The sequence below is a fragment of the Ctenopharyngodon idella genome, chromosome 10 (genome assembly GCF_019924925.1).
Source record: "Ctenopharyngodon idella isolate HZGC_01 chromosome 10, HZGC01, whole genome shotgun sequence".
Lineage (NCBI taxonomy): Eukaryota > Metazoa > Chordata > Actinopteri > Cypriniformes > Xenocyprididae > Ctenopharyngodon > Ctenopharyngodon idella.
In genome coordinates, this window is record NC_067229.1 from 36,421,071 (window position 1) to 36,432,047 (window position 10,977).

A 10,977-nucleotide genomic window follows, 5' to 3' on the forward strand; every position below is an offset into this window, starting at 1 on the left:
CACATATCCCAATGACTAGACTAGACTACATTCTCATATGTCAGTCCTTATTAATAGTTCCCTTTTTAGACAGATATCAAAAGACCCTTGACCTATATAGGTATAGGTCATGCATAGGGGTATTGTGGCAAGCCATTTTTTACCTTTATTCCTTTAAACTAACTAGTATATTTTTATATTAGTATTTACTTTTAAAATGATTTTATAAATTGCAGTAGTATAGTGTCTTTTTCAGTTTCACTAAATAAAACTAAATATTCCAAAAGATACTATCTTACAAGTATCTGTTCAAACTTAACTAGCGGCCTACATAGGCTATTAATTGAACTACCTACTACAGGTATTTATGACACTAATACCTATCCCATTTGTTACTAGTAACATTTCTTATCTCACTAATTACACTTGCTTTTTTACTTGTTAGATGTAATGATAGAATAGCTACCTATAGTTCAACTTGCACATCTTACTACACTGTAAAAAAAAAACTGTTAAAATAGGGCACGATGTACTGCATAAATATTCTGTATAAATATTCTTATAATAGTGTTTTAGGGTTGACGGACATTTCCATAAAATTACGGGATAATGTAGGCTACTAGCAGAAAATTTATGTTTTTATTTTTTATAGTGTAGAATTTAAAAGTGAAATTCAACAATAAAAGGCCTGGTCACTACTGGATTTCTTACTAATAATTAAAAAAATACACTATTGACAAAAATATTTATTCGTTTTAAGGACTAAATGGCTTGCCATACTATGAGGATAAACGTGCTTGAGTGGCGTTTATGTTGATAGAGCTGATTACGGGTAGGTCGCGTTCTGCTGAGGAGGGGGCCACTAGTGGGGGCATAATGAATGGGATCTGTGGGTCTACATGGTATTTAAACAGCCTGAGAGTGTAACTAACTTTCTCATTCTTAAGCTTCTCCATTCCAGTATACAGGTGTGCTCTTTTTAGTCTACTATGGTTACTGTCCGATACTGTAACGGCAGCCAGCTGGACACACTGACTCCAGATCAGCCCGGATTCAGCCGCACGGGATACACTGTAGTGGCAGTGTGTTTGGGAATTATCTTTCTTTTCGGTTTCCTAAATAACTTTCTTGTTCTTTTGGTCTTCGCCCGCTTTCATGTTCTGAGGACTCCGATCAATTTAATACTGCTCAACATCAGTGTGAGCGACATGCTTGTTTGTATCTTTGGTACACCTTTAAGTTTCGCCGCGTCTGTATACGGCCGGTGGCTGACGGGAGTTCACGGCTGCAGGTGGTATGGTTTTGCCAACGCACTGTTTGGTAAGATTTAAAAAACTAATATATTCTACTAATTACAAAAAAAAAAAAAAAGTCAAATTAGTTCATTACCAGCTTCGACTAATGAAGTTTACATCATTGACTCTTAATTTACTGTTAAGTAGCCTACTTCGAAGTTGTTTTGAAACCGTCTGTATTATATAAAGCCGTATTAAGGTCTCTTGACTTGGTACTTTTAATTCACTAATAAGAATCACTTCATAAGAGTCATTTGTTCAGGAATCAGACAATGAACGCTTTCCCTGCATCCCACTGTGCATACTATCAACTCTATCCGCCCTAAATAGTATTGAATATTACTAATGTCACATACTATTTAGCATAGATAGTATGCACACTGAGACGCAGGCTTTGTTTTTGATTCACTGACTGAAATGTACCGGTCTTCGGACAAACTCGCGCTGCATGTGATTGTGATTCACTGAAAAGAACCGGCTCTGAGTCATTCGTTCTGGAATCAGACTTCTGTACACTGATCGCGCTGTATATTTTTTAATCACTACCGAATTTGTCGAAAAGTTTTTTGTTCTGTTGTGAGACTGTTTAATAAAAGTACAAAAGGAGAATTAGGCAGAAACTATGGTTATCAAGGTAAAACAAATTTAGGAAACAGTGTTTTTCTAGATTCTAAAATGCAGTTATGTGCAAGTTTAGTGTATAGATGCTTTTTGGGTTTTTGTTTTTGTTTTTTTTGTGAAATTCACCCACCTTTCAAATAGCTATAAAATAAAATATCTATAAAATAAAATAAGTTGCTATTACAATAAAGAAAAACATTTAGTTGATAATCATATAGGCCTAATTGATTTGTCTCCTTATCCAATATCAACAGGTATTGTTTCACTGGTATCTCTTGCTGTACTGTCATACGAGCGTTACAGCACCATCCTCTGCTGCTCAAAAGCGGATGTTTCTGACTATAGGAAGGCCTGGCTTTTCATCACAGGCTGCTGGCTGTACTCTCTCGCGTGGACAGTGCCACCACTCTTTGGCTGGAGTAGCTATGGTCCTGAGGGTCCCGGCACCACCTGTTCAGTCCAGTGGAACCATCGCTCCCCGGAAACGAGTTCTTACGTCATCTGCCTCTTTGTCTTTTGCCTGCTGCTGCCTCTTCTTCTCATGGTCTTCTGCTACGGGAAGATTCTCATTGCCATTCATGGGGTGAGGGAAGAGTGAAAGAGGAAAACGTTGAAAGAGAGAGAGTGGGAGTGGAGGCAGTGATTTTGATAAAGAGCTCTCTTTGAGTAAGACTCATCGATCTTTCTAGCCAAATGTTTGTTCGCCATAAATTAAACATTTTTCATGCAGCTATCCAGAGCCAAAGTCCTGCATCATCATCATCATCATTATTATTAAAGGGTTAATTAATCCAAAAATGAAAATTATTTCATCATTTACTCACCCTCATGTAATTCCAAACCCAAAATACTTTTTAAATGAAACCTGAGAGGTTTCTCTTCCTCAAATGAAAGTCTATGCAACCAAAAGTTAAAGGGATAGTTTACCAAAAAATGAAATTTCTGTTATTAATTACTCACCCTCATGTCATTCCACACCCATAAGACCTTCGTTCATCTTGGGAACACAAATTAAGATATTTTTGATGAAATCCGAGAGGTATATGACTCGTCCTTAGACAGCAATTTAACTGACACTTTCAAGGTCCAGAAAGGTACTAAAGACATTGTTAAAATAGTCCACGTGAATGCAGTGGTTCACCCTTAATTTTATGAAGTGACGAGAATGCTTTTTGTGCACAAAAACAAAAAAAATAATGACTTTATTCAAAAATATCTTACCTTCTGTGTCATTCTCATACTTTAGCTGCCTCTCATTTCGAAGGCTGCGTCCTCCAAAGGTCGCATTTGAAGGCTGCATACGTCATCGAGATGGTCTCATTTAAGAAAAGTAACAATTAGATTGCAAAGTAAGAAAGAAATTACAGTATTTTACACCTTACGAGGAATAACAGTCAATTTTATTACAGTTACTTTAAAAAAAAAATAAACATCCTTGATGACCTATGCAGCCTTCAAATGCAACCTCCGGAGGATGCAGCCTCCAAAATGAGACACAACTAACGTTGTTTACATCCAGCATTTCCAGGTTCTATGTTAGAACGCCGACTCACTATTGGCCGACTCCTGAGTCAGCATCACAGGCGTGTGTCGTGCTGCTCACTTGATCAGCTTTGGCCAATACTGAGCCAGCATTCGGACGTAAACATGGAAGCCTTCACTGTGCAGAGAAGAGATTGTTGAATAAAGTTGTTTTTTTTGTTTTGTTTTTGCACACAAAAAGTATTCTCGTTGCTTAATAAAATTAAGGTTGAACCACTGCAGTCACGTGGACTATTTTAGCCATAACTTTAGTACCTAGTAATGAGTGATTAATGACAGATTTTTTATTTTTGGGTGATAAAGGCGTCGTAAAATAGATCCATTTAAATTGAATTTAAATTTTGATTGTCTGGACTTTCAATGGTGGAACAGAAACTTCTCAGGTTTCATTAAAAAATATCTTAATTTGTGTTTCGAAGATTAACCAAACGCTTATGGGTTTGGAATGACATGAGGGTAAGTAAATTATGTCAGAATTCTATTTTTGGGTGAACTATCCCATTAAATGATTATGGTGAATTACATGCACAGCTGGATCAGATCAGCATTTTAGTATGTAAATGTGCAAATTCTTGTAGGCCTTAACAAAAGCAAAAAATTCTATGTAAATCAAAACTAAAAATGTAAAAATTAAATAAATAAATAAATAATGCTTTAAATTTTCTCCTAATTCATCAATGAAAATACAGTCAAACATTCTGGTGCGACATGTAGCATTTCAAACCAGATACAAATGTAAGGCTTGATGCTGTTTGTCTTGAAAAGCAAACCTCAAAGCGTGTCTCCTCATCCCACAGGTTGCTAAGATCAATCAGACAGCTGCACAGAGGAGAGAGACGCACGTGCTGGTGATGGTGGTTTCCATGGTGTCCTGTTACCTGCTCTGTTGGATGCCATACGGGGTCATGGCATTGCTTGGCACATTCAGCGTAGGCATTGTCAGCCCCACAGCCAGTGTCGTGTCCTCCATACTAGCAAAGAGCAGCACTGTTTTGAATCCCATCATCTACATTCTGTTCAATAATCAGGTATGTGCTTCTTATATGTGTATTAGTTTCCTTATTATCCTTATAGACTTGTATTACTGTCAATTCTGAATTTATTGCCAGTTCTACAGGTGCTTTATAGCTTTAGTAAGATGCGGTCCAGAACCTCCAGCCCATCTCACCCTTCACACAGAAGAAGGTGGTGCTCAACAGGACTGCATCCCTATGGGGTCATATGGTGCTACTTCTCCACCCGACAGCCCAGATAAATTTGGGACCCCCACAATGACCCAAAGGGCTTCACTACAGAGAGGTAATAAGACTTTGGTTCTTGTGGTGCACTGTACTCCCTGAAAGCCCTGGAAGTGCTATCCATGCAAATAGGAAATAACATTGTGTGCATTTTTACTGCCATATACTTAAATCAATGTGTGTTTTATAAGAAAGATACTATATATAAGTATTTTGCATCATATTTTTGTGCTTTTATAAGTGCATTGTAGATATTATTATTTAATTGGTTTAAATTTGTTGTAAATGTTGCATGAAAGTATTGCCACCAGGTGTCAGTATTTGTTCAAACGTTAAACAATGTAACTTGGGCTTGGCAACATCCAAAGGTCATGCCTATGGTGTGGAATTTTATGAAAAAATACAAGCAGGGTCATCGCTAAAGGGGAAAAAGTTGGTGATGATTCTTGGGGCCCCCAGCTTCTGAGAGGGCCTCCACAATTTCAACCCCAAATTCAACAACCTGCACTGGGGCTCCGAATACCCTAGCTGTGGCCCTGTGTAGAAGTATTAGAAGGTTTCGGTCATACTATATCTGAAACTATATTGTTTTTGTCAAGAGTCGGTTGACTGAACCAGTGATTGTAACTATAATTTAAGCAGTACCCAAAATGTATTTTAATGTGGCAAATGACTTTACTTAATCTAAAGGTCTGAATCTTTCATTTTATGTTCACTTGCTTTCAATGATCCACTTCTAATTATTTTTCAGTTTATATCTGCCTCATGAACTTGTCTTTTCTCTCCATTAACAATTATGAGAAAATGTAGATGAAACATTTTAAAATTATTTGGATTTTTTTTTCTTATGTACCAAACAAGACAAAAATATTTTGCAATGCCATGTTATTATTTTTGAACAAAAGGTTAAATCAGCCAAGTCAGGTGTTTCAATCACATGCTCATCATGCCCAATGAAAGATTTGGTTACCTGTTCTTTACCACTGAATTTTGTTAAAGTGCAATGTTGCGTGACCTAAAGAGATTTCAGAGAGCCACAGAGGAAGAATTGTACAGGCTCATTAGTCTGGAAAAGGTTACAAGAGGATTTCTGAAGACTTGGGGCTCCATCAGTCCCAATTGAAGCAGATTGATTACAAATAGAAGAAATTCAGCACCAGTGGTACCTTGGCTGCCCTTTAAAAGGTCAGTGTAAGGACATGTCAAAGGATCCTTTAAATGACAATGTACCCTAGAGAAATCTATGGATCTGCAGGGATTAGAATATAATTGTTCCAATTGTATAGCACATTGCCAGGATGTTTGTGATCTGAAACTTTAAAGAAAGTGGGTCATGCAGCCAGCATGTCTGTTCCTAAACAAAGGAATAAATCACCATCAGAGTGGGACCAAACAGAGGAAATTCCATATATTAGAATGGTCAGGTCAGAGTACTGACCTCAATCTCATTGAAATGCTGTGGCATGATTTCTATTCAAGGCCATTTGAGGCATCCCAAAAATATGCAAGATATCCCAAAATATTTATGGACAGCTTGTGCAGAGGAATGGACCAAAATACCTCCTGTGCAGGTCATCTATAAGACAAATGACAGAGATTGGGGTCCCAAAATTTACTAAATATAAGTAATATTCTCACAAAACTTTTGTGGCACTGTAAAATATTGTTAAAAGACAGAATTTAATTAATATTGACTTAGATGGAAGCTATCAGATCACACGCTGAGAGCCTGCTGAAAGAAATCGAGACTATTTCAAAAGGCTCAAACTTTTTTAACTGCTCATCAGGATAGATGGTGCAGGTTCTATGATTAGCCTTGGCTGATTAAGTTCACAGGAAATATGTGAGGAAGGCTTTCATTAATAGTGCTCCTTGTTCTCATCACAGAATGACTGGCTCTGAAATTGGCTTGTACCTGACAGAGATAGAGCTGCATATCACATTCTCTAATGAGCCAGCAAACCAGCCGATGAGAAAAGATCTTCAGCTCTGAGAATGGCAAGTTGATCTGAAAAACCCTTCTGAGTTGACAAGGTTTGGTATTCTACAGTTATGTTTAAGATCGATCAAAGATGTAATCAAATTAGTTACATGATATGCTGTGTAGTTTATCAAATTAATTGCAATTAATCAATTAATCATAATAGTTAAAGCCATGCATTACATTATAGAGGGCAGATGAGTACATTATTATTATTATTATTATTATTAATTAATATAATGTTAATTAAATAGGATAATGTTAATTTTAATATATATATATATGTGTTACAAATTGTAGTCAGTTACTCATTGCAAATTACATGACAAAAATTGCAGTTAGTAACATAATCCAATACATTACACATTCCAAGTGATATAATCTGACTACTTTTTGATTACTTATAGATTGTTTTTCACATTGATTTGAATAGAATAATCTTGTACCATATTGATATAAAAATACAAAGAGAAAATCCCATATATCCCATTGTTTGTTATCAAAGTTTTTTGTGAGTTTAATGAAAAGCTTTTACTTAAATCATAAAAATGTTAAATTAAAATAAATAATTTTAAAATAAAAACAAAATAAAACACTTACTAAAAAAGATGAAATATGATGTGACCATTAACCAACATCAGAGAACCGTGAAATTTATTTTTCTATTATTATTATTGACTTTTAATTTTATTATAGACCTAACTTAACTTAAAATGTCAGGGGGTACTTCAAGTAAATATATTATGTCAAAGAGGTTCAGCTGACAAAAAAATTGCTGACAAATGATCAAATGCTGTGGGGGTCACAGTTTTCAGTGATTTCAGGCACATGGCTAGAGGCTGGTCTGCGTGTGCAATTCCACAAACCTGGAAGACTTCTGAACATATATAAGCAGGAGGCTAGGAAAATTTAAAAGATAAAAAAGAAGTAGTAGGGAGAATAAATGTTTTATGAATAATTTACTGCCATTTTGAGAATAAAATTGTCACGAGTAGCTGTAATGAAGTGCACGGCGAAGGAGATGAGTAACAAAAATAGTCTTTAATAAATCTACAAAGAAAACTCAGGAGCTCATAGGACAAAATACAGGGCTAAATACATGGTGTATTTCACAGTTTAATCAAGGATAAAATGGAACAGGTATGGGAACTGATTGATTAACAACCAGGGAAACTAACTAGAGAACTAAGGCAGACAAAAAAAGAATAGAACACAGTGAAAACAAAACTAAAATGGACTACACGTTACAGTACGCCCCCCTCCCGGAAGGCGTGTTCTCGCGTCGTAAAAAGTCCAACTGAGGAGGGAGGGGGCTCTGGAGGAGGAAGCAAGTAGATGGAGAGCAGGAAACCAGGGGAGATGATAGAAAGAGTAATCAGGGTGGTGACGATGGTGGGAGGAGCCAGGATGGAACCAGGAGGAGTAACCAGGCGGGGACCCAAAGCGCAGCCAGAACGATGGCCCATGGCGGAGTCGAAGGAGGGAGGAGCCATGGTGGAGACTTGGCTGACATCTCCAGGGGGACGACTGACTGAGACAAGGCCAATAGAAGTGGAGCCCTGGGTGCAGATGAAGAGCCAGCGAGACCGGTGCAACAGTGACAAGAGTCAGAGGTGGAGCCAGAGTGCCAAAGGACTGAGGTGGAGCTGAAGGGGTGGAGGGACAAAGCATAGCTGAAGGCCCGTAAGTCAATGGCATATGGCGGAGGGACGAGGGAGCCCGGTGGAGCCATAAGGATGATAGTCCCAGGTGGAGCTGAGGGAGGGAGGAGCCAAGGCGAAGCCGACAGTTCAATGGGCCGAGATGGAGTGATGGGATCAGTGGCTGGGGCCGGAGCTGGGGGGTCCTTTTTACTAGGTGGAGATGTAGACCGGAAGACCAGAGGCAATTCCACACCGTAGAATGCCTTCAGAGGAGAAGCCAAGGGGCTGAAGCAAACACGCGAAAGAACTGGCTGTTATTGGAAAAATAGGTGGAAGAGGTAGGCTGGGTGGGAACTCTGGAGACACAGGAGACTTTGAGCTGGTCGGAACCAGTAGGGGCATGGGAGACTTTGAACTGGGCGTAACCAGCAGGGACACAGGAGACTTTAAGCTGGACAGGACCAGTGGGGATGGGAGATTCATGCAAACATCCTTTTCAAAATCCTCATAATGTATTACAGAGGCCAGCTTCAGCTCACCCTCAGCAGTAGGAGTGGGGGCGGGTCTTCCTCCATTCCCTCATACTCCACTAATACTTGCATGGCAGCACATGATGTTGCTCATGCACCTGGTTAGACATTTCATGAGGCTCAGGCTCCAGGGAAATGGTATGCTCAGTCCTTGTTACTGGCGCTGGCTCGTGTACCCTGGCAGGCTCTAGCTCACTGTCTGTGGTGGGCTCTGGCGTCATGTCCATGCAGCAGGGGTGATGGCTAGCTGGGCTCGGGGTCTGGAGTGGGGCTGGTGATGTCCTCCACTGGGCAGATGGTGAAAGATCCATTATTCACCAGCACCCACTCCACAAAAGTGCCGAAATCTTCTTGAGGACCGTTCTTTGGGAGGCGTGCATTGGACCGTAAGGACCGTATGACGAAGGAGATGAGTAACAAAAATAGTCTTAATTCACAAAGAATGCTCAGGAGATCGTAAGAGAAAAAGATACAACCACATTATCATTGACGATACCGGACAAAGAACTGAACAAAACACAGGGCTAAATACATGAGTGTAATCAAGGATAAATCGTAACAGGTATGGGAACTGATTAACAACCAGGGAAAGTAACTAGAGAACTAAGGCAGGCAAAACACAAACAGGAACAGAACACAGTGAAAAAAGGACTAAAACAAACAACACGTTACAAACATTATTGTAAGTATTCTAATTACAATCTAATTATAATCTAATTACAAGTACTTAATTTTTGGAATATATATATATATATATATATATATATATATGGTGAATTATACATCCTACAGATACGCTAAATAAATAAATATATAATTATTGTATTATTATTATTATTATAAATACATATATGTATAAAAATTTTTTTTAATAATTTATATAGGCTGGATTCATTTTGAAAAATATGAATACTACAAAATTAGGTGGTCCTATAGGTTTTTCCCTAACATCTACTTTCAATACATCACAAAGCAATCAGTGTATTTGCCATAATTAAATCCGTAATGTGAGTGATTTGTGTATTATATCAAATCATATTCTCTGTATTCATCTCTGGACTTCATTATCCTGTCACAAATCTCATTGTCGTTAATTATACAGGGCAAGGCAAAGGTTCACATGCATGATTACCAATAGACATTAATTTGGCCTGTCATGTCAGATAATCTATGGCAGTATATTTCAATCTCAGCACAGTGGTAAACAAGGCTTCGGCAGAAAGATGATGCATGGACCTCTTATAATTACAAACAGCAATCCTGTGGTTTAATGAATAGGAGGTTCCTGTCTATATTTCTTTAAAAGGAGTTGGCTTTTGCCTTCGCCCCCTTTGTATTCAGTTTAACTGCTTTCCATTTGGCCTCATGTTCACTCTGTTCCCATTTCGTTAGAATTACATCATCAAATTAAATGGCATCATCAAGCTGTCATTTTTGCTCTAGAGATCAGTCTTATCCTTGAACTCAGACTGTTTACTGATCGATCAGGTGAAATGAGTGCCAAAGCCGAGCGCATACGCACATAAGCGCTCAAACCATGAGCCGAGCACAGAGTCCGAGAAATCTATAAATCACTGTCAGTCTTATGGATGTGTCCTTGGTTACCCAGAATGACTGGGATTCTATTTATGTAAGATATGGTGATATTACACAAACCTATGCAGTAAAAAGTGTTGTATGTGTGAATTATGCTTGCATGGGTGTTTGGTTTGCTTTTATGACTACAGATGTTGTGTTGATTACAGCTCCAACACGTTACAAGTCACTATTTTAAACAAGAATCTCACTATTTTAAACCCTTTGTTTCAAACATAACCGCATAAACGAGTGAGTTTGAGATCGTTTTGACCAGGAGCGTTTCTAGTCTTTCATAAGTAGGCCGCCCATCAGAAATTGTCCCCATATTTTGATACTCTTTTTTTGATACTGTTTTGGATATATGGATATAAATTTTCAGTAACACTTTACTTTAGGGTCCAATGCTCACTATTAACTAGTTGCTTATGCATGCATATTACTTGGATATTGGATGTATTTTAGTACTTATATTAATGCCTTATTCTGCTTGATCATTCTACATCCCTTAATCCTACCTCATACCTAAACCCTTTATGACAAGTCATTTTACTCGGCGGCCATCTTTGAAAT

At 38.1% G+C, this 10,977-nt stretch overlaps 1 protein-coding gene across 2 annotated transcripts; it reads left to right on the plus strand.

The window, feature by feature from the left end:
* Window positions 1-815: 815 nt before the first annotated feature.
* Window positions 816-6,875, plus strand: tmtops3b (teleost multiple tissue opsin 3b). 2 transcript variants are annotated; one of them, XM_051908058.1, is made up of 5 exons: window positions 816-1,299; window positions 2,150-2,478; window positions 4,235-4,465; window positions 4,547-4,736; window positions 6,563-6,873. In XM_051908058.1, the coding sequence occupies exons 1-5, from the start codon at window positions 969-971 to the stop codon at window positions 6,565-6,567; spliced, it is 1,086 nt and encodes a 361-aa protein (XP_051764018.1). In that variant the 5' UTR covers window positions 816-968; the 3' UTR covers window positions 6,568-6,873. The 2 variants fall into 2 exon arrangements, with proteins under 2 accessions (XP_051764018.1, XP_051764017.1); XM_051908057.1 differs by having other exon boundaries at window positions 4,547-6,875.
* Window positions 6,876-10,977: the final 4,102 nt, after the last annotated feature.